The sequence below is a fragment of the Brassica rapa genome, chromosome A02 (assembly GCF_000309985.2).
Source record: "Brassica rapa cultivar Chiifu-401-42 chromosome A02, CAAS_Brap_v3.01, whole genome shotgun sequence".
Taxonomy (NCBI): domain Eukaryota; kingdom Viridiplantae; phylum Streptophyta; class Magnoliopsida; order Brassicales; family Brassicaceae; genus Brassica; species Brassica rapa.
In genome coordinates, this window is record NC_024796.2 from 2,367,738 (window position 1) to 2,389,930 (window position 22,193).

Below are 22,193 nucleotides of genomic sequence, written 5' to 3' on the forward strand. Positions count from 1 at the left end.
TTAGCTAGACTGGTCTCTTTTGGTATTTTGAATAGGATCACATTTTCTAATTATTATTACAAGTTCTTGAAGCGTATAAATGAGAACTTAACATTACATGATGTATAAACTGAGTTCAGTGTAGACAATTGTGCTGTTGAAGTATACACAAGACAATATATATACGTCAAAGTAGGTGTAGATGGTCCGAGTTATATCAATTTGGTACAATTTTGAGGAGTTCAACATCAAAGAGAAGTGTCTTGTCTATGAGCCCTTGGTTCTTGAGTACAAAATCTAATGCACGTTGTCCCTGCGCCCCAACATGAAATAAAACATTAAGAATGAAGTCTTTCTCATACATACTTACATACATACATAAGCTAATAGAAGACTCACAGAGAAAGTTGTCGGTCTCGGCGCACTCTTGTTGTAGTCATTCTCTGGGTATCCTAGCTCTGGAGGTACAACCAACCTGCAATACCAAGCTAATTGTCACACTATGTACATTCTACCATAATCAATGTGTATGTGAGACTATCTATCTTCTTCTACAATTCATGAAAAGAGAACCAAGATCTAAGGAGGTTAGTTTCTGTTTATAGATTGAGAATTTGAGAGAGATATTAGAAAAGATGTGTAACCTTCTGATACCACCAAGAGCCATCCCAGAAACGGCCTCCTCAAAAGCAGGTATCACCTGGAACACCAAAGCCATGCGAGAAAGAAACTATTCAATACACTGAGCAACAGAGTCCAACTAGCAACTAGAAGAAGATTGATAAATTGCACACACCTCATTAGATCCCAAGGTAAACTTGAAAAATTCCTTCTCATCACCCTACAGACTCACAAAAAGAGCACACATATTAAGAACTGAATCATTGTTTTGCTAATGAACCAACATGAAGCAAAAACGTGTTGATACCTCAAACGAGCCTCCTTTGGTTTTATTGCGTGCTTCAAATATGCGGCCATAGTAACCAATTGTGTAACCATCCCAGTCAACCTGACATACACTGACAAGTTATGGTCTTTGAAACATTATAAATGAACTACAAATTCTACATAGCAGACTTGAAGGATATAAACCATAGATATGCGCATAACAAATCTCCTTACCACAACTTTTTCACCCTTCTTTGGTATAGGCCCAGTTCCTACTCGCAAATCCTGCACTCGTATCAAAATCTCTCCAGGTTAACAGACCATCATCACATAAATCTCTAACCAATAAACTGTAGAAGGTTGCACTAATAAAGGGGTGGGTGTGTGACCTTATACTGAAGACCAGAAGGTGTTTCTGTATAATCAGGATACTTCATTTTCGTTTTTCCGTAATCTTTGCCTCTAATCGCTGGCACTGCAACACCGTAAAAATTAAAGAAACTTTGATCAACAATCAATATGAATAGAGCTAAAAAAAACACTGCCAACCACACCAGAGAGAAAGTTCCTTAAGAAAACATCTCTTCCACAAAAAAAAAAAAAAAAAAACTACCAGTTTACAGACTAAGATCAAAGAGCAATCCAAATTGCAAAACTTGAATAAATTATTCGACTTTGGGGGTACGCTCCACAAGGTATAAAGGAACTAGTAGTTACTCTAAAGTCTTGACATTTACTTGAAAAGATGTAAACTTTGCTGGCCTCAAATGAAAAATAAAAATCTTACTATCAGCGAACTGGGAAGCTGTTGCAGTCTCTACATCGAATACCAATGCTCCAATCAACAAACCGACAGAAGAAACCAGCAACCTTCTGCGATCAAACTCTCCACAACTCCCACCTGAGCATCAAAAAAACTTTATAATTACTATCTGAGTCAATATGACGTAGAGGTTCATATAATGTATCCGCACAGAGAAAGAATAAAAATCAAAACTTGAGAAGCTAACCAGAGGTGCGAAGAGGAGGGAAGTCATCTGTTCGGTCGGGTAATCGAGCAGCAGACACGGTCGTCCTGCATCTCTGAGAATCAAATGGAGAAAAGTGAGAGAGAGAGAGAGGAAAGAGGGAGGTAGAACGGCGTCGTACGTTGGTGGAAGAAGCTCCGGTGAGCGGTGGAGAGGAAGGAAGGTAACCAAAGGCTGATATCGACGCCATTCCAAAGTGATACTGCAAAGACTCAACTTGTGTAGAAACTTGTAGTCCTCTCCTCACTTTAAAAACCAAAACCAAAACCAAAACCAAAACCAAAAACTAAAGACTCTAGTTGATCACAAGTATCTGTACCGTAAATGAAAAGACACCATTCTTTGTATAGTTTTGAGTTTTGACCATGTTGTTATTTTGATTTACTCCTCTAACATCACCCAAATAAGCATTTCCTAGGACAAAATTGTAAATCATAGATTAGCTGAATAAATATGCAATTGTTGAAAGCTCCTTAATCTATTGATCTTGAAAAATTTATTAATGTTTCTATACTATAAAGTATGAGTTCCGAGTATTTGATTAATTAGAGAAAACATTTACATTTTTGCAAATTTTCAACATACTAAAAATAAAATTATTAGAATTTATAAGCTGATTTAGAATTATAAAATAAAACTTTTTTTATTTAATGTCCTATAAAATTGTGGATTGCAAAAACGTCTAATTAAATATTTTTTCCATTCCTAAGATGTTATAAGGTAAAAATTGCACATATTAAGAAAAATATTTTTATTAAAACTTATTATTAAAATATAAATTAAAAGGTATTTAACCAATTATAAAGAAATTATGAATATGATTGATTATACTTTTTTGATAAAATTAAAATTTATTTTTAAATACGAAAATATCTTAAATGTTTTTTTTAAATTGTGGATTGTAAATACAGCATTTTTATTCAATGTATTTTTAAAAGATAGTAATCAAATTTTAATATTTTAAGCAATTTCTCGTGATGTTAAATGAAATGCCATAAAAATAGAGAGAGTACAATTTTACTGGGTAACTTTTTTGTTCGTGAAAAAGTAAACTAAGATGCCGTAAGAAAGTTAAAACCTCCTTTGAAACATCATACACGAATATCAAAGCACAAGAGTTTTTGATGTGTGAACAGAACATTGATTACATGAACCAAAAGCCATTACAACAACTGTGAGGAAAAGCTTTTTTCTTCAATGGCTGGCTAGTTTGAGAGTGTTGGCCTTGTCTTGCAGTGTACCAAGCAGACTCTCGAAACTCTTCTTGAAAGAATCTACGCCTTCTTCTTCCAACTGCTCTCCCACCTTGGTCCACTCTATTCCCAGCTTCTCCAGTGCACTATATATCCCTTCTGCTTCTGATACATTCTCATCTATTGTCCTCTTCACCGTTCCATGGTCTATGAATGCTTCCAGAGCTTGATCTGGCATCGTTGACACCTAAACCCCAAACAAGACAAAAACACATAAACACTAGTTTGTACAAGATCCAGTGCCAAAGAACCAGTGTTCTAAAAATCGGTCTAGACTCGCCTAGTCAGCAAATCTGGCCTAAATGAAACAATTTTTCCATAACAATTTTTAAAACATCAGTCTAGGTGTCTAACCACCGCCTAAGCAATTTCTTGAACAATGCTAATAACAGTTACAATACTAAAGCCTTTTGATTTGGTACTACAAAAAGATGACTCACAGTGTCAGGTCCAATAAGAGGAGCTACATATAGGGTATCTGAGTAAGCTGGGTTCTTGACACTTGTGGATGCCCAGAGAAGCCTCTGCCTCTTGGCACCTTTCTTCACCAGAGCTTCCCATCTTGGACCTGAGAATTTCTTCTGGTAGAGCTTGTATGCTAATGCAGCTTGAGCCACAGCTGCCTGCAAAGAGTAACATTATCATGTCTCATAAGCTCATATCATACACCATTGCGTATGATGTATGATTTAAAATAGAGTAATTCTATAATAAAGTGGAGTTGGAGATACTCTTAAGAATTGTCACCGAGCTTTACCTTGCCACGGAGGTCTAGAGCTTCTGGTGTACCAATTTTCTCAAGCATCTTGTCAATGAGAGTATCCACCCTACTCACAAAAAAGGATGCAACACTGGTAACTCTCGAGAGGTCATCAAGTCCAGACGCCTCAAGCCCATCCAAGTATGCATCTATCACTGCCTCGTATCTTGCTATTGAGAATATAAGCTGAAACATAAATAGAAACCAGATTATTCAACACCCTCTCGAACTAATCTAGTTTCAGATAATGAATGATACACTTACGGTGACATTGACACTGATTCCAGATGCAATGACATCCCTAATGGAAGGCACGCACGGAGCCGTAGCAGGGATCTTGATGTAGACATTTCGACGGTTCACAACCTTGTGAAGATACTTAGCTGCTTCAACGGTTCCGTTGGTGTCAGCAGCAAGCATAGGTGAAACTTCAACGGAGACATAGCCATCCTCAGCTTCCGTCTGGTCATAGATTGGCTCAAAAAGCTTGCAAGCATCTTGAATATCCTTCACCACGAGCTCCCAATACGCGCTTTCAATGTCCTTTCCTGATTCCACAAGTGTCCTAATAAAAAAAAAAGAAACTGATTCTAATACAGCCAATAAAGCATCACAAAGGTATGCATATCCATGTTATAGTAAAGGAGTACCTGAACTGGTCATTATAAGCATTTGAAGTGGAAATGGCTTTCTGGAAGATCTGCATTTTACACAGTGAAGGAGTTGAAGACAAAATGAATAAGCACAGAGTAAAGTAAAGTCAAAACAGACAAAGAGAGATGGTTATAAAGTTACCGCAGGGTTGCTAGTTACGCCTCTAACGCCACGGGCAATGAAGGGGAGAAGATCAGTCACTGGACGGCAAAGATTATCATACCAAGGACTCTGACCTTCCTTCTCATATAGATCGTGAAGAGTAGTTCTCTTTGTAGTACTTCCATTCCCACCAGAGGCTGAACACCTCACACTGAAAATCAACCAAAGAAACAGGAACATAGAGTTTGCTTGTCTTAATTCCATTTTATCAAAAAGTTAGTTACTTTCTTACTTTCAATAACTTAGTCTAGCAAGTTTAAACCTTTATGAGATTCTAGTCTAGGTACGTTGCAAGTTCACAGTGAGGAACAGACTATATAGACACAAAAACACATGCATCTAAGTTACATAGATAGATATACTTACAAGAGGGAAGGTTTTGATGTTTGGTTGTAACGAAGGGAGAGATGAGAAGAAGAGGAAAGCTTCGAGTTCAGAGTGCGGAGAGTGATGAAGGATCTTGGCAAGACGGAGGAGGAAGAAGAAGATCTGGAGCTGCCGGCAGAAGTGGCGGGTGTAAGATTAGCGAGATTGGAAATGGACGCCATTATTCAGATATGAAAGTGTTCCTCTTCTTGGTTTGGTCGGAGATATAAACAAGAAGAGGGGTTGGTGAGTGATGAGTTAGGTCGGGAACGCAAACAACGAATGTCATATGTAAATAGACATGATGGTGATAGATAGATGCTAACAGTTGACCAGACCACTCCACGTCATATTGATGTCATAATACAAGCCTAAGCAACCTCTCATGTTAATCATAAGAAACACTTAACTCTTTGGATTATACTGTTGAGTGGGGTTATCGACATGAGCTTACCTAAGAGCTCATAGACTCTGAGCTACCAACGGATCACTCTCAGAGAAACGAAAATTAGGCGTGATAAGCAATAAAGACAAGACTATGAACAGTCTCTTTCATCATTATCGAAAAACAAAGCTCGAGTACACGCTCAATAAATATGGCAAAGGTTTGATTATTCAGCAAAAAAACAAGACAATCTTGCTCTAACATTGCTGGAACATAGAAAAAAAAAGAAGACAAAGATGAAGTTCGCTGACTGTTGTGGTTTTTTTTTATTCATCAACCAATGAGTAACTTGTTCTCTTCCAGGAAGCTGTAGGTTGGTACCTCCAGGTTATACGGTGCAGGACCTTTCCTAATCCTTCCAGAGATATCGTAATGCGATCCGTGACACGGGCAAAACCAACCACCGTAGTCACCAGCATTAGGCAACGGGATGCACCCCAAGTGAGTGCAGACTCCAACCACCACTAACCATTCCGGATTCTTGACTCTAACCGAGTCCTCTTGCGGGTCCCTCAAAGATCCAAGATCCACGCTGTTAGCCAGCTTGATGTCGTCCTCTGTTCTTCTCCTGATGAACACTGGCTTTCCACGCCACTTCACTGTCACAGTAGTTCCAGGCTCGATGCTACCGAGGTCGACCTCGAGGGATGCAAGTGCAAGGACATCTTTACTCGCGGACATGCTGACAATGAGCTTCAGGACAAGAAGGCGGAGAACAGAGGCGTAAACAAACCTCCCACCAGACAAGACGAAATAGGCGAAGGCACGCTTGCTAGGGTCACCAGGTGGGTAACGCTCATGGTTGTGGTCATCGTACACAATCTTCGAGTTAGGTGTCTTGACAGCCTCAACAGTGGCAGGTTCAGAACCAAAACCAACCTCGTTTCCTTGAGTAAGGACTTGAGAAGAAAAACCTGATAATAGCATGAAAAAACATTAATATGTTCACATCAAAGCAAACTTTTTTTCAATCACCACAATCAATATGTGACCTTTAACGAGTGCATGCCGTATAAGAATAATGCAGGAACATGAGAGACTAATTGAAACACATACTATACAACAACATCAAATTCATTACCCTAATCAACTGAAAATCAAAAATTACAAATTCAATAAGCATATGAAAGAAACGCTTAAAACTCCAAAGCTAAAATCGCAAAAAATAGCTCTTTTGGTGAACAAAAAGTTCCTCAGCATGCCCTATTAAACTGCTATAAAATACCCCAAACCAAGTATGCAGCTAGAACATCCATCTCCGTAATAATGAAGAAAACACAAAGACCAAAACTTTAGAGACCAAGAACCAATCACATTATGAATAACCCTCAGCTAAATATTGTAGAAAAGAAGACCTAAAGATCCATCGAAACAAACACTCTACAACAATACCAAATTCAGTGAAAACTAAACTACTCTAGAACATCCATCTCCCTAATAATGAAGAAACAAAAGGATACACAAAGATCAAAACTTTATAGAGTCCAAGAAGCCAATCAGCCTATCGTGAAGCTTCTCTCATCAAAGGAAGGATAATCTCAGAACTAATCAATCAACTCAAAATGTTTATTTCTTGCTGCACGAAAGAAGCAATCATACAAGGCAAAGCTATTCCGGTAAGGAGTAGAATGAAAGGAAATGGTACATCAATCAAGCTCTAGTACACGGTCCTAGATTCATGGAAACCAAACACAACACGTAGATACGATAGTAAGAATCTCAATCATTACGGGACTCAATACAAACAAAACAAACAAAAAAAACGAATTTTTACATCATTCAATCAATCAATCAACACCTGAAATGAAAATTTAAATCAATCCAGATGAAGAGAGAGGCTTGTAGATCTGCAGACCTCTTATGAGACTCCTGTGGTAAGAATCGAAACGTGAGAGATCGGTAGAGGGGACGGATCTGGGAGGTGAAGAGGAGGAGCCGCCGCCATCGGAGAGGGTATGGTCTCGGGAAAGGGCGAAGGAGGAAACGGTGGAAGATCTCTGCGAAAGAGAAAAGAGCCTCCTTCCTGCTACTCGCAGCATCTCTGCTCAATGGGGAATCTAGGGTTTCGAGAACAGAGTAGTCCTGAGGTTAGGGACGGCCAATGCAACAGAGCGAAGAGTCTTCCCGTAAAATTAGTCTTCTAGGAAAGAAAAGGTCAAAGCTTTTTAATATTTATTCATCCTGAATAAAATATGTTTTTTCAGTTTGATCTTTGATGAGAGATTTTGTTGTTTTACAAATATAATTGTTGTTTAATTATATTTTCGATACATTTAAAAAAAAAAAATTCTTTAGGATAGTCAATTAGTCATTTTTATGTTTCTGTCACAAATTAAGAAAAAAATGACCAATTTTTTTTTATTAAAAGGTAAAAATATATTTATATCCTAAGACTAATTAATTTAGACTTAAAGTTTAGAACTAAAGGATTGGTTTTGAGCATAGTGTTTTAAATTTTAAAAAGTAAAACAGAAATATTAAAAATTTTAAAATAAAAATGAATTATTTTGGTCATTTTTTTCTTTGAACGTTATTTTTGTGACAAAAACTTTAAATGACTATTTGAGAGAATTGAATTTTTTAACCTGACAAAAATATATATATACTGTACACACATATTCATCCATATCAATTTGAGAACAATGGTGTATTTTAAAAATCAAACCCAAACTTTATTAAGAAGAGGATCTTGTCTGCAATGACAATAACTAATGAATAAAATGTATTTGGCTTGCCAAATTAAAAAAAAAAATCCAATTAAGCTATTCAAAATACAAAACTGTTTTCAAACAATAAACACATACATCGTTTCATTCACCAGATGGGACAGATGCTAAGTCATACAATGACAAGTTTGTATTATTCAGTAAAACCAAGCACAATCGTTTACTTGCTGAGAAGACCAAAGTGTGAGGAAAGCGTACTTGCACTTAGCCAGAAAGTATATATAAAAGAAAAACAAAAAAACAAATGAGGATCTTTGAGACACAAACACTGTCTGACGTGCGTTTATTCATCAACCAATGAGTAACTTGTTCTCTTCCAAGAAGCTGTAAGTTGGTACTTCCAAGTTGTAAGGTGCAGGACCTTTCCTGATCCTTCCAGAGATGTCGTAATGCGAACCGTGACACGGGCAAAACCAGCCACCATAGTCACCAGCATTAGGCAAAGGGATGCACCCCAAATGAGTGCAGACCCCAACCACCACCAACCATTCCGGATTCTTCACCCTCACGGAGTCCTCTTGCGGGTCTCTCAGAGATCCAAGATCCACACTGTTAGCCAGCTTGATGTCATCTTCCGTTCTACGTCTAATAAAGACAGGCTTTCCACGCCACTTCACTGTCACAGTAGTTCCCGGCTCGATGCTCCCAAGGTCGACCTCGAGGGATGCAAGGGCAAGGACATCTTTACTCGCGGACATGCTGACAATGAGCTTCAGGACAAGAAGGCGGAGAACAGAGGCGTAGACAAACCTCCCACCAGACAGGACGAAATAGGCGAAGGCACGCTTGCTAGGGTCACCAGGTGGGTAACGCTCATGGTTGTGGTCATCATACACAATCTTTGAGTTAGGTGTCTTGACAGCCTCAACGGTGGCTGGGACTTCAGAAGCAAAACCTATCTCGTTTCCTTGAGTAATGACTTGAGAAGAGAAACCTGATAATAGCATGAACAACATTAATATATTATTTCACATAAAGGCAAAAACTTTACTTACCGGTCAAGTGTTCTACAACAATAGTATTAAGTAACAAACTGGTCAGCAAATAACACTGAAGAAAGAACTACCACTAAACATTAATATATATAACCTTCTAAGGAGAAGCACAAGTACATAAACTTTTAAATCATAAAGTAAAATACATCCCAACAATTCTCCACTATAATAAGCTAATCAACACAAAAATCAAGAAACAAATTCAATGATCAAATGACTGTGCGTTACTAAAATACTCACAAGAAAAAGTTCTCAAAGCTAAGACTACAAACACAGAACAAAGATACTAATTCAAGATTCCTATACTGGTATAGTTAACATGATGTGCATAAACCATCATCCATCTCCCAAACAATGAACACACACACAAGTTACAAGTTTTATAAAATTCAAGAAGCCAATGTGAATCTCTCACTATGGATAATTGGACAACGCACCACAAGGTTATTACAAAACAGGAAAAGCTTTTGTCATCAAACAGAAATGGTCAAATCATATTAATCCGATCAAACAAAAGGAAACAAAACATTTCAAGAAACATGGAAGGTCAAAGCAGATAACTTGAAACTAAATCATCTCCGGGACTCATACAAGCACACAAAGATTTGACTTTTACGATTATTTATTCAAAAACAACACCTGGAAATGAAAATTGAAATCAATCCAGAGAAGAGTAAAGGTTGAAGATTTGAACAAACCTCTCAAAAGACTCCGGTGGTAAGAACTGAAACATGAAAGATCCGCAGAAGGAGCAGCAGATCTGGTGGAGTCCTCGCCGCCTTCTTTGGAGATGGTGTGATCTCTGGAAAGGACGAAGGAGGTCGCGGTGGAAGATCTCTGCTGAAGAGACAAAAGCCTCCTCCCTGCAACTCGCAGCATCTTCTCTGAGTTCTCTCAATGGGTAAGGTGAGGTTAGGACTGGTCTCGATGCCCAAATAAAAAAAAGATGACACCTTTATAGAGAAAATGTCAAATCACTTTGGTTTTGTAGCATCGTGGCACCTTAATGTACTTATGTTTGTTATTATTCCTCGTGACTCATTATGGTTACCAAACTAATGTAAACAAAGGACAAAATAATCTGATTGGTTCATAATCTCTAAAGGCTTTATTTTGAAGCAAACAACAATTTGTAAAATGCAATAACAAACTTCCAAAAGTGTTTTATATGTTTGTTTGTTTGTTTCTCAAGAGGAGGAGGGTGATAATTTATTTGTCAAGAGGTTTGCAAAAAAGCATGTTTCTTGAGGGGGAAATTTATCAGAGGTTGGTGAAGTCAACAGGTTCACGGAGGAGCCTCTCCATCTGCTGCGCCCTTGTCCTGATAGACATGTCCAGCACCTTTTGTTGAAACTCTACTATTAACCCTCCATAGATACTCGGATCAATCTGCCATAACAAAACAAACATGTATTAGATTCCAGCTTCACAATCACAAGCCAATAATCACCATTACATACCTTTTGTTCCACGGTTACTTTCTTCCCTTCCCCAATTATCTCCTGAAGTGTATCCTTAAGCTCCTTCTCCTCAGCAGGAGGCAGCGGCTGTTTGTCAACAAAAAAATAAAAAACATTTTGCTGTTTAAATCCTGATGATGGTTACGGTTTCTTTAAGTAGTCAAACTATAACTTACCATGACTGTGGTAACCAAAACCTTTACGTCTCCTCTATGAGCTGTTGTCAGCTGCATGAATTTCTTCACAATCACGTCTAGGTTCTTCAGCTTCCCATTCTCAGCTAACAAAGCTGTTTTAGAAGGAAAGAATCAAACAAATTTTGATCAGCCATCACAACAACATGGTACAAGGCACTTTCAAAAACACAATTATAACGTACAGAGGAAGTTCTTGGTGGGTTCAGCAAACTTTGCTTTGTCACAAACATCGACAATAGCAGCGAGTCTTGTCTCTCTAGGAACAGAGGGATCCTTAGTAAACTGCGCAAAAATAGGACTAGCCTTCATAGCCTCAACCAGCTCAGAGAGATCAGTCTCAATCTTCTCCAAGGAGTTCATTTTCACAGCTGCGATGTACAGCCACGAAGCAAAGTTTCCAGATTCACCAACTAAAGCAATAGGCACCTGAAAAGCAAACATTACACAATTGTATTAAAACAACAACAAAGTATAAATCCACCACATACACTTCCAGTGATATACCAATGCATAATACATTATACATCGATTCATTTCATGCCTATGCAATAATCCAAAGCCATTTGAAGAGACTATCACATGTAAGAAGTACATGGATGCATATAGTAAGTGCGTGTACCTTAACATTGACGGTGTTCTGAGCAGAAGCAGTTGCATAATCTCTCAACTGCGATTAAAAAGTAAAGATTTTTATTAAATTGATTACATCTCTCCGGAAAACCTCAGGACTACCAATTAGGAATCTTCTAAAACATAGAACAATGTAAACTCGTCAACACATTCCATCCTCTCGTGTAATCAGGCCAATCAGATTCTTGTAAAGATTGATGCATTATTACAAGAACAAGAACAACAAAAAGTGGTATTGAGATTCGATTTGTTTTTTTTTATGTCTAAATGATTACCGAAGGGATAAGCGAGCCTCCACGGGGGTAAGATCTAGCATCAGAGACGGAGATGTTCTTGAAGAAGGAGATTCCGGATCTGATACGACCAGCCAACGCCATTTTTTTTGTTGTTGCAGATTAATCTGATTGGAACCCTAGAGACAATCGATCAGCTGTTCTGTCGGAGAGAGTATAGAGAAGGAGACTGGTCAGCGGAGTGATTTGGGCTTCACTGGGCTTTCCTACGTTTGGTTTTAGTTATTGGACTTTTTCACGTTTATTTTATTGGGCTTACTGCAGCCATAAAAAGATAGAGATATTAATTTGTAGAAAGATGAAATTGGATAGGCTGTAACAGTTGGGATAATTTTGTTTGTTTGCCATCTGAACAAATATGCAGTGCGTTGTCACTGACATTTTTGGTTACCAATTTTACAAATATGAAGTGCGTTGTAAATTTTCGCAACGAAGCTCTAACGTTAAAAGTTAACACGGTTAATATCGTTTATATCCTTAATGAATAAATTAGATAAAATAAAAAAACGAATTTAGTGTTTATTTGATTAGATATGTGCTTACAATTAATAAAAATAAAGATTATCCATAATTTAAAAATATATTTAAAATAAAAAAAATAATTCTTATATATATTATATTGTTATCTTAAAAAAAACAGAAAATACATAATTAAATATTAAATAAAATTATTAATTCTATATAATTGAAAGAGAATATCAAGTGATCTCTAAGATTTATATATTATTTATTAATAATGAGTATAGTGTACAAACGAATTTTAAAAATTTATAATACATAAGAATTTTCAATGAAAACATAAATAATAATTTAAAACTATTATTTACGAAGTAATTTTTGCAACGAAACTCTCACATTAAAAGTTAGCACGGTTAATATCGTTTATACCCTTAATGAATAAATTAAATCAATTAGATAAAATAAAATAAAGAATTTAGTGTTTATTTGATTAGATAAGTGCTTACAACTAATAAAAATAAAAAAATTCCATAATTTAAAAATATATTTAAGAGAAAAGATAATTCCTATATATATTGTGTTGTTATCCTTTTTAAAAAACAGAAAATGCATAATTAAATATTAAGTAAAATTATTAATTCTATATAATTGAAAGAGAATATTAAGTAACCTCTAAGATTTTTATATTATTTATTAATAAAGAATATAATGTACAAATGAATTTTAAAAATTTGTAATACATAAGATTTTCAATGAAAACATAAATAATAATTTAAAATTATAATTCTTTAATTAATAATACATGTATTAATAAGTAGTTATAAAATTTATATGCCCGCATGTGCGGGTGAAACACCTAGTAAGTCTTAGAAGTTGACTTATATGGCAGTGTCTTAAAAACCACACGATTTGTTGTTAAGATAAACATTAGGATGGTCTTGATTTTGATATAACTACGTTAATTTCACATTTTTCTAGCAAAAAGTTAGTTAAATCTGTTAAAGTGGTTAATAAACTGATCTAGTAGCTATTCTTGGATGTTTCATCTTTGACATGTATAAGAAGAGTGACATGTTAAAGACAAATCTATGGCGATGCAGATCTTTTAACACATAGACAAAGATTAGAGGAGAATTTTACCAAAAAAAAAAAAAGATTAGAGGAGAAGTGGGAGGGGTAGAACAATAATTTCTCGGGGGTGCAACATGAAGTGTCTCTGGAAGTGTCACGTTAAGAGCATCAGCATTGGAGGTTCACTAGGGGGGTTCACACGTTTTTCAAAAAAAAAAAAATATTATAATATGTAACAGTGATGATCCTGGCTCTCCAAACCTCTTCTGTATGAACCTGGGTCATAACTGTTCAGCGGGCCCCACGCCACGTGGCGGCCCGCTATTGGTCAATTTTTTTTTTTTTTTTTTTTTTTTTTTTTTTAAAATAACAAACGAAAAAAAAAAAATAATAATAAAATATTCAAATTATGAACCCCAACCAGGGGTTCATCAATGCGGATGGTCTAACTTGTCGGCACTGTGGAGAAGACAACAACCTTCTCTTTTGTTTGTTCACATACATCGTTTTATAAACAGTCTTATTCTTCTCTGTTTAACAATATGCCTCCTGTCTTGAATATATGTTTCTCCCTAAATTCAATTTGAGCTAATGCTTTTGAGAAACCTTTGACACCAAGTAAATTTTTTTTTTTCTTTCTTAAACTATTTTGCTTCATATCTTGGAGACAAGACTTCAATCCAGTTTTCTAGGGAGATCTTGATAAGTTTTTAGGAAGGATTTGCGGCTTTTTATTTTTTCCCTAGAATCACACTATTAGTATCTGATATGTAGTATGATTAGTCGAATCTGAAGTTTTCAGGACAATGGTACTGAGAGATTTGCACCTCAATATGTACCCCCTAGTGATTTGATATGCTCATTGTTTGAATAGTTAGTTTATATCTCCATTGAGATTTTGGTTGAGTGAATTTTCAGAGTTGTATATCAGAAGGTGGTGGTTGTGCAACAATGGGAAAGAAGAAGGGATTATTCACTATATTGAAAAGGATTTTTATTTCAGAATCTCATTCAGATAAGGTAAATAAACAAAAAAATAAAAAATCTCATTCTCAATGTTTCTTGTTTCATTATTGGTTATGTATTTTATGCAGAAAGAGAAGAGAAGAAGATGGATATTTTGGAAGGTTAAGGTTAATAAAAGATTACCTTCCATTACAGCACCTCCAGAGAACGGGACAAGACACGAGGAACACAAGGAGGAAAGTGTGGCAGATGTGGATGAAGCCAGTTATGTATCATGTAGTCCACAGTTAGATTCCATAGAAAAGTTAGAAACTGCTGATCTGGTAGCCCAGTATCAAATGTTTCTAAATAAAGAGGAAGAAGTTCTCGCTGCTACTAGGATTCAGACAGCTTTCCGAGGTTATCTTGTAAGATCATGTACCCTTTTATCTCATGTGATTCCTGAAAAGAAAGACTCATTTTCATGAAAGCCTTGTGGTTAGTCTAGTAGTGTGTATTGATAACGTTTCTAAACTTTATTGCAGGCAAGGAAAGCTCTACGTGCGTTGAAAGGAATAGTGAAACTCCAAGCATATATAAGAGGTCGTGCAGTGAGACGCCAAGCAATGACTACACTAAAATGCTTGCAATCTGTTGTCAACATTCAATCACAGGTCTGCGCTAGTAGAACACAACTTCCCAGAGGCTCTCACAGAGATTACGAAGAGAGCAATACATCTCACATGTTCAGCGAGAACACACTCAAGGTACATAATCCGGCATAAATACATTCTGTTAACTCTTTTTTATTTTTTTTTAATTACCAGGAGGTTCGGGCCTAAGCCCCCTGAAACCACATCATGTAATATTAACTCTTTGAGAACGGTGCAGTACTTTACTAGTATGCAGTAAGAAAACATTATGTTTTCAGGTGGACACAAATGGTCAGAAGAGATGGGACGATAGTCTTTTAACAAAGGAAGAGGCCAAAGCTGTGGTCATGAGCAAGAGAGAAGCTTCTCTAAGAAGAGAAAGGACCAAAGAATATGCAGTCACCCACCGGGTATTCTATAAACTTCACCACTTTTGAGCAGTACTGCTTTTGAGTGCATTACAAGTTTCATAATGACCTGAAGACTCTTTCATTTGTGCACCAACATTATCAGAAATCTGCGGAGTCATACCAGAAACGGGATCGTAACACGAAGTGGAAGTACTGGTTAGATGAATGGGTAGACACACAAAGAACTAAGAGCAAGGAGCTAGAAGATCTCGACTTGTCTTTAAAACCAAAACCCAAAGACGAAACAATGAATAAAACTCCAAGGAACTCATCACCAAGAAGATTGGCGAGTTTTAATAATAATCATAGAAGACAAGTTTCGATAAGTGAAGAGGAAGAACAGAACCCTGGTGGTGCGGTCACTGTCGTTACACCAACTTACATGGTTGCAACAGAGTCAGCAAAGGCAAAGTCAAGATCTCTCATGAGCTCCCCGAGGATAAGATCGAGAAGTTTTGACACGCAGTTAGAGAGTTACTCCCCGTATAAGAACAAGATGTGCCTGACGAGTTCGGTAATGAGTGAAGCGCCAAACAAAGTGAGGGTAAGTGCATACCAGCAACGGTCTCCAGGGCTAAGGGGATTTTAATAAAGACAGGACCTTTGGAATCATGCAATAGTAGTAGCTGAAACAAGCAGAGCAGCTTGAGATGATTGCGTGGGATTGTGAACAATGTATATACTTACATACGTTTCCAACTGTGACTTGTTGGGAATGTCACACTCACATGTCTATCATCAAACCTTCTATAATTCGTTTTTCTTTTGTTTCACTCAACTTCATTTGTTTAAACTGCACAAAGACAATGTTAGGCATGAAATATTTAATTTGTAGAATTTTTTTCTTTTTAATTTTTTTTTTAAATACGATATTAGACCTCTTCTTGGTTTTTTGTTCTTATTACATTAAAGGAGTGTTGGAGGCGCAAGCACGACTAAAGCGACACCGTTTCGAGCAAGGCGTGAAGGAAGGTATGTCACTGGTAGACTACGACGATTCTTCATCCGACGACGATGTCTTACCCGCGGCGGAGCACAAGGCAGCTTTGCCACAACCACCGCAACAAAAACCCTCTCCCTCGAAATCACGGTGAGTGAGTTTATTGTTTCCCAAAGTTTGGATTTTTTCGATGATTAATCGGTTGTATAGTATCCGGAATCATACGTCTTTGTATGTGTATCCTCTCGAAAGTGAATTACTTTTGGTTGATTCCGATCTCACTAACACGATCAAGCTCAAAGCTTTGTTCTTTTTATTACAGTCTAAGTTGGTTTAAGTTGGAGTTGACCCTTTGTGTTTTTTTTTGTTAGGAGGACTTTGAATGAGAAGGAAGAAAGTGAGGGACTTCCTCAGCTACCAGATGCTTTGCTTCTTCTGGAGTCACCAACGCTTACACATGCGAGTGGCGGTGGTGACCATGCTTCCGTTGTTGCAGCTGCAATGCGAAAACGAGAGTTAAATGGGAACTCTTCTTCTCTTCCTCGTCGTCCCAAGGTGCCAAGAGGAGCTTTGCCTCACTCCAAGAATATTCCAGACACTTCGGGTAACCTGCTTGTGCCTCCTCAGCTCAAAGGAAGGTTAGTCCATGATATGTGACTTGTTTCATCTTTTATTTTTCACTATATTTCTCAAAAAAAACCCATAAAACTAGGGAGAAGGCTATGAGTGTTACGAGCAATCATTCAAAGTTACACAAATGCTCTCTATGAGAGGGGACTTTACGCATGAAATGAATTTTATAAAGTTTTAAGAATTGTTGACATTGCGGGCATCTTAATGAGAAACTGGTTCTTGAATTATATGCGATGTCTTGTTTGAAACACTCTTGATCGCTTAACGCGATGTCTGCAGGAGCAATGTTGCCACAGAAGATATGAGCAGGCTTTTTGTGAAGAAACGGCAAGAGTCCTCCAAGGCAACATCTCCTAATCAGGATTAGTTTTTTTTTTCAATTTTGATTTTTGAATGCTACCTATAGTGTGGTATCCTAGTTGGTGGGAAATAAAAACAGAGCATGGAACTTTACTTTCTTTCGTTTATTTATAACATGACTACTATTGTCTTTCTTATACTTGGTTTGATGACATGTAGTTCTAAAATTTACATTTATCATGGCTTGATATAGGACAATAATTTTTTTTTGTAAACAGTGTGGTTTAGCCTAAAAATGTAAACATCAATCTTTTTTTAGATTAAAAAAACCTCTGAAACATAGTTTTCTTCGAGTTTGTTAAACGAAAACTAAACTGAAATGTGACATTCGAAAGTCACTAAAACTTCACTACAGTAACTTGTTCAGCTAAAAGAACATCAAAACATCAACAGCAAAACCATTCCACAGCGTTGAATAATCTTAAACAGAACTCCTTGTAAGAACTGGCCAAGTCTACAAACAAGATATGTACTGTTACAATGATGGTCTACTGATGTTGCTGATTGGTGTTTGGTGGAGGGCCTGCAGGTAAGGGCGGCGGCTGCTGCACAGAGTAAAAAATAAAGAGAATGGATTAGTCAGCGAGTTTCATTCACCTCCAACATCTAATCATACCGTAGAAACTACAAACCAATCTTTACATATAATTATTTAAAACTGTAACGAGTATACTAAATAACAATAGAAGAGTGTGTAGAGAGACCTGTTGAAAAGGGTTGTTGTACCCTTGCATCATCTGTGGACGATTGAAACCACGTCCTTGGGGATACATTGGGGGTCCACCACTGCTTGGTGGTCCTGGAAATGGACCCGAAGGAGCACCCATATAATGGCCTTGCGACATCTGAGTATTCATGCCTCCTTGCATTCCCTGATCCAACAACAAGTGACGATATCAATATCTATTTCAGCAGACTAGTATAATAAACAGATAGTACTCTAGAGATCTGAGATTCACACCATTGGTCCAGGTATCTGATGAGTCATAGGCATTGAGGAAGGTGGCATGTGAGGAGGCATTTGCATAGGCCGGGGATGATGAGGACGCAATGGCATATGAGACGGTGGTGGTCGCTGAAGATGAGGCATGTTGGGCATTGGAGGGATTTGCTGGGGATGATGACCTTGGTGGTGGTGTTGTTGCTGATACCCTTGCTGCTGGCTACTTCCAATAAGCGATGGGTGGGGACCAGGTGGCAGCGGAGGAGCCATACCGCCTGGAAGAGGTTGATTATGTTCCCCTTGAGAGGATGCATCAAACGGCATTGCTATTCCGATTCCTGGGATGGTCCCCTCATTCCGGGTCAGCCCAGGAACAAATGCTCCAGGAGTTGGCGATGCCTCGGAAGGTTGGAAATTATCAGGCATGCGATTGCTAAAACCTTGTTCATTATAGCCTGTTACAAATTAGACACAAAGATTACAACTTAAGCACTTCAATAAACAATGCAAATAAATATAAACACTAGTTTCTGGCTATAATACAACTTGCAAGTACGAGCCCAACCAGTTAACTATCACAACATCCTTACTATTTGTAAGGACGAAGGCATAATATTTTATGCACACCCACACACTTTCCGTAGAGATGCCCACTAAAAACATAAATATTAATACACAAAAAAACCTTGGTTCTGCATAGTAAGGGCATCTCGAGGATTGTCTGCAGGCCTGTTTCTGGACCAAAACTTGGTTGTGTGATCATTGCTACCACTGCACATATTAGGGTAAATAAAATTAATAATCTGGTGCTAACCACAAACTATCATAAAATAAAACTGCTAAGGAACTCTTGAACCAGATTATCGTTCTACCTGCAAAGAAGATATCCAATAGGATGCCATGCAAGATCCCAAACACTGTTATCATGAGCATTTGAGATTTCAATCTGCGGGTTTTCATGCCTGAGATTAAGAAGAGTTTCATAATTAGACAAACACCAAACCACGAAATAAAAGGTTAAGAAAGATCCTACTAGCATGTACATGTGTCATGATTGGATATAAAATGTAGACAAGAAACATGATTTGATATATCCTTATAAATGATCAAAGCAACAGCAGCATGAATGGGTAACTATAATAGCATATAGCGTTACAACAAAACCTACCCGATAATCCAATGACAAATGGATCCGTCAGCGCTCCCACTGACAAAGTATTCTTCATGAATTGGATGCCACGCCAAAGCTTTAAAAGAATTCGACAGCTTTTGATAAGAAATAGTTGTAAATAAAAAATGTCGAAGAAAGCAATTGAGAATCATCATGTGATATTAACAAACGAATAGGTATAGTAATAATATTTTCAAAACATATACATTAGTCCTAGCCAATGTACAGAAACACTGGATGTATACAGGCTCTGGTTCCACACGTATGAAGATATGATCATAACATAATTTGACAGCTTACATGTTACATCTTTCTTGTGCCCACGGAACGATTCAAGCTCCTTCATAGTCCTTATGTCATACAGCTGCAGATTACATCAATACGTGTCATACAAATGCCTCCAAAAAGGCACGGAAAAACTCTTGTTTGCAAATTCATGCACCCAAAGAAAGTGAGCCTTACCTTAACTATTTGGTCTTTCGAGGCTGTTAAAAGCCAATTGCCATTTTGGTTCCACTTCACACTAAGCACCATGTTTTTGTGACCATGACTAAAAAAAAAAAAAGCCATTAAATTCGTCAAAGCTTAAACCTGTAAACTTTAATAGGATATAGATTACGTTTTGTATCACTTACAGTGAGCAAAGCTCTCTTGCAGTTCTAGTATCCCATATTTTAACAAGTTGATCTTTTCCACCTGACAACACAAATTGAAACAATTAATAACCTATTGATAACTGATAAGTCATCGAGAGAAGCTCTGAATTATACAACTATTTTCATATTATTGTATAATTCTAAATCAGAAGATGTACCAGAAACTAGTAGGGATTTTGTGGGGTGCCAGTCGACGCACTTGACATCCCAGCCATGGCCTGCCTGAGTTCAAAATATAAAGAACCCTTTGGTCACTTCAATAATCTTCAGAATTCATACAAAAGAAAACGAAAAAAACAAACATTGAAAGGACGCCTCCATGATTTTTTTTTTGTCTCAAGCACCAATTTGGAGCCTCCACAACCAAGTACGTTTTGCATGGAATGACACCAAACCGAATCTCAATTACACCAGTTTCTATGTAGACTAAGGGTCAAATTCTAATAAGATACAGCTAAGACACATCTCGACTGGACTCTATAAAAGAAGGGAAATCAATTAAGAAGTTCTCTATCTGCCGCTAATTTGTTCAAATAACATTACCGGTTAATGAAATTTCTTCTTGGCACTTGGCAAAATCCCACACTTTAACAGTTGTATCATCAGAACACGAACAGAACTTCAAATCTGTTTTACAGAAGCTGTTTGATACACGATGTTAAAGTTTGAAAGAGATTCATTCAATGCAAATTAACATATCGAACTTTTTTTACCTTATACCACGAACGGATTCCTTGTGAGCAGTTCTATTAGCCTTCACATTGTTCATATTGCTCTGCCAATACCTGATAACAAGAGACAATTGATCCTTATTATCACAGCAATAAACCAAATTCAACTCATAGAATTGTGAGAATCTAATTAAAAAGCCACAGAGTAAGGTTGAAAGAGAGAGAGAAAATACTTTATCGTGCCTCCATCATCACCAGAAACCATCCAAATGTCATTGTGGCTCCACACCATGGACCTTATAGGTTGATCATGTGCCTGACATAGACAACAGATTTCAACAGTCAATACCATGAACAACAACAACAGAGGAAACAAAACAGGAGTCCTCAAAAGATTAATATACAAAATCTGAAAAATAAACCTGAAGAATCATCTCAAAATTGAAAGACTGCCCATTCCAAAGAGTAAACTCCCCACTTTGGGAGCCAGTGATAAGACGTCTTCCTGAAGGTGTCCACTACATACAAGAAACCCCAATCAGCAATGATCACAAATGTGTTAACAAGTCAAACAGAGTAGAATACAATTCAGGCAGCTGTTACAGGACTATACCACTACACAGTTGATTGAACAACGATTCTTGTTTAGAGATGAGTGAACAAACTTGGCAGCAAAGCTTGTCGAAGGATTATCTGAATAGGCAACTGGGGGAAGCATCTGAAACAATGATAATAACAATAATAAAAAATTCAAAAATACTGAAAACAGTGATCCAAAAGATCAAGAAACTACTGCATAATCAAGAAACCAAATAAAAAAGGGAATCTAACATCAACTGCTGCAGCTGGTGTTGGTTGCAGAGAGGTCATATCTCTTGAGTCTCGCTGCCAAGTTCGAGCCTGAATATATCTCACAACGGTGCTCGTGTAATCAACAGCTCTTCTCTGTGTATGCTTTCTCATTCGTTTCCCCCCAAAACCGTCAACATGTGCTGCAAAACATCACACAAGAGCCGTCAGATCTCATCGTCATCGCTAATTGAAAGCAAAATCAAAAAGTTTTTTTCGAAAGTACTGCTTACAGTCGAAGTGATTTGGAGCAGAGGAATGGTGATAGTCGGGGTTAATGTTGGTGGAAGAGGCGGAGGGCTGACGCATCATCGGCGGGTGATGCATCGGTGGAAGCTGCTGCTGCTGCTGCTGCATCGAATCTCCGTACATCGAAAGGTTAGGGTTCTCTTCTTCACTCGGCGAGTCAAACCCTGAAGAAAGTATCGATTCGGTTCGGTTAGAAATCGGTTTAATTTGGGTTATAGAAACCCGGTATTAACTAAAATTCAAAAACGTTTAAAACGGCACCGTATGGACAGTTGACTAGCGAATCCGGCAAGTGCCAATCACATTCCAGATTCCCGGCGAAAAAGAGCTGGCAAGATCTAGGGTCA

At 37.5% G+C, this 22,193-nt stretch overlaps 8 protein-coding genes across 11 annotated transcripts; 2 read left to right on the forward strand and 6 right to left on the reverse strand.

Annotated features, from left to right (window-relative positions):
* Window positions 1-69: 69 nt before the first annotated feature.
* Window positions 70-2,180, reverse strand: LOC103850866 (peptidyl-prolyl cis-trans isomerase FKBP19, chloroplastic). Its single transcript, XM_009127661.3, has 10 exons — window positions 2,017-2,180; window positions 1,878-1,950; window positions 1,655-1,768; window positions 1,257-1,342; window positions 1,102-1,152; window positions 908-988; window positions 776-820; window positions 624-679; window positions 379-454; window positions 70-292 (listed from the first exon to the last, which is right to left on the reverse strand). The coding sequence occupies exons 1-10, from the start codon at window positions 2,083-2,085 to the stop codon at window positions 197-199; spliced, it is 747 nt and encodes a 248-aa protein (XP_009125909.1). The 5' UTR covers window positions 2,086-2,180; the 3' UTR covers window positions 70-196.
* A 754-nt stretch (window positions 2,181-2,934) lies between these two features.
* Window positions 2,935-5,468, reverse strand: LOC103850867 (transaldolase). The gene is made up of 7 exons (XM_009127662.3): window positions 5,091-5,468; window positions 4,704-4,875; window positions 4,559-4,608; window positions 4,173-4,473; window positions 3,906-4,094; window positions 3,589-3,771; window positions 2,935-3,335 (listed from the first exon to the last, which is right to left on the reverse strand). The coding sequence occupies exons 1-7, from the start codon at window positions 5,270-5,272 to the stop codon at window positions 3,090-3,092; spliced, it is 1,323 nt and encodes a 440-aa protein (XP_009125910.1). The 5' UTR covers window positions 5,273-5,468; the 3' UTR covers window positions 2,935-3,089.
* A 142-nt stretch (window positions 5,469-5,610) lies between these two features.
* Window positions 5,611-7,688, reverse strand: LOC103850869 (cytochrome b-c1 complex subunit Rieske-1, mitochondrial). Its single transcript, XM_009127664.3, has 2 exons — window positions 7,391-7,688; window positions 5,611-6,449 (listed from the first exon to the last, which is right to left on the reverse strand). The coding sequence occupies exons 1-2, from the start codon at window positions 7,572-7,574 to the stop codon at window positions 5,809-5,811; spliced, it is 825 nt and encodes a 274-aa protein (XP_009125912.2). The 5' UTR covers window positions 7,575-7,688; the 3' UTR covers window positions 5,611-5,808.
* Window positions 7,689-8,289: 601 nt separating this feature from the next.
* LOC103850868 (cytochrome b-c1 complex subunit Rieske-2, mitochondrial) lies at window positions 8,290-10,238 on the reverse strand. Its single transcript, XM_009127663.2, has 2 exons — window positions 9,955-10,238; window positions 8,290-9,195 (listed from the first exon to the last, which is right to left on the reverse strand). The coding sequence occupies exons 1-2, from the start codon at window positions 10,133-10,135 to the stop codon at window positions 8,552-8,554; spliced, it is 825 nt and encodes a 274-aa protein (XP_009125911.2). The 5' UTR covers window positions 10,136-10,238; the 3' UTR covers window positions 8,290-8,551.
* An 88-nt stretch (window positions 10,239-10,326) lies between these two features.
* LOC103850871 (ATP synthase subunit O, mitochondrial) lies at window positions 10,327-12,042 on the reverse strand. The gene is made up of 6 exons (XM_009127665.3): window positions 11,819-12,042; window positions 11,533-11,580; window positions 11,096-11,339; window positions 10,893-11,005; window positions 10,717-10,803; window positions 10,327-10,645 (listed from the first exon to the last, which is right to left on the reverse strand). The coding sequence occupies exons 1-6, from the start codon at window positions 11,918-11,920 to the stop codon at window positions 10,517-10,519; spliced, it is 723 nt and encodes a 240-aa protein (XP_009125913.1). The 5' UTR covers window positions 11,921-12,042; the 3' UTR covers window positions 10,327-10,516.
* A 1,748-nt stretch (window positions 12,043-13,790) lies between these two features.
* LOC103850874 (protein IQ-DOMAIN 1) lies at window positions 13,791-17,444 on the forward strand. Of its 2 annotated transcripts, XM_033283875.1 has the most exons (8): window positions 13,795-13,984; window positions 14,298-14,386; window positions 14,461-14,739; window positions 14,857-15,078; window positions 15,243-15,374; window positions 15,478-16,464; window positions 16,686-16,952; window positions 17,227-17,444. In XM_033283875.1, the coding sequence occupies exons 2-6, from the start codon at window positions 14,318-14,320 to the stop codon at window positions 15,961-15,963; spliced, it is 1,188 nt and encodes a 395-aa protein (XP_033139766.1). In that variant the 5' UTR covers window positions 13,795-13,984; window positions 14,298-14,317; the 3' UTR covers window positions 15,964-16,464; window positions 16,686-16,952; window positions 17,227-17,444. The 2 variants fall into 2 exon arrangements, with proteins under 2 accessions (XP_018512208.1, XP_033139766.1); XM_018656692.2 differs by having other exon boundaries at window positions 13,791-14,386.
* Window positions 15,969-17,587, forward strand: LOC103850873. Of its 2 annotated transcripts, XR_004454863.1 has the most exons (4): window positions 15,969-16,464; window positions 16,686-16,952; window positions 17,227-17,372; window positions 17,404-17,587. XR_004454863.1 is itself a non-coding variant. In XM_009127669.3 (3 exons), the coding sequence occupies exons 1-3, from the start codon at window positions 16,025-16,027 to the stop codon at window positions 17,312-17,314; spliced, it is 795 nt and encodes a 264-aa protein (XP_009125917.2). In that variant the 5' UTR covers window positions 15,970-16,024; the 3' UTR covers window positions 17,315-17,522. The 2 variants fall into 2 exon arrangements, 1 of the variants encoding a protein (XP_009125917.2); XM_009127669.3 differs by having other exon boundaries at window positions 15,970-16,464; window positions 17,227-17,522.
* LOC103850872 (flowering time control protein FY) lies at window positions 17,544-22,081 on the reverse strand. Of its 2 annotated transcripts, none has more exons than XM_009127667.3 (17): window positions 21,831-22,081; window positions 21,580-21,740; window positions 21,362-21,466; window positions 21,171-21,266; window positions 20,982-21,064; window positions 20,791-20,862; window positions 20,621-20,718; window positions 20,236-20,295; window positions 20,057-20,117; window positions 19,884-19,971; window positions 19,722-19,785; window positions 19,419-19,497; window positions 19,123-19,212; window positions 18,936-19,021; window positions 18,269-18,705; window positions 18,012-18,179; window positions 17,544-17,849 (listed from the first exon to the last, which is right to left on the reverse strand). In XM_009127667.3, the coding sequence occupies exons 1-17, from the start codon at window positions 21,967-21,969 to the stop codon at window positions 17,796-17,798; spliced, it is 1,941 nt and encodes a 646-aa protein (XP_009125915.1). In that variant the 5' UTR covers window positions 21,970-22,081; the 3' UTR covers window positions 17,544-17,795. The 2 variants fall into 2 exon arrangements, with proteins under 2 accessions (XP_009125915.1, XP_009125914.1); XM_009127666.3 differs by having other exon boundaries at window positions 17,544-17,852.
* Between the last annotated feature and the right edge of the window lie 112 nt (window positions 22,082-22,193).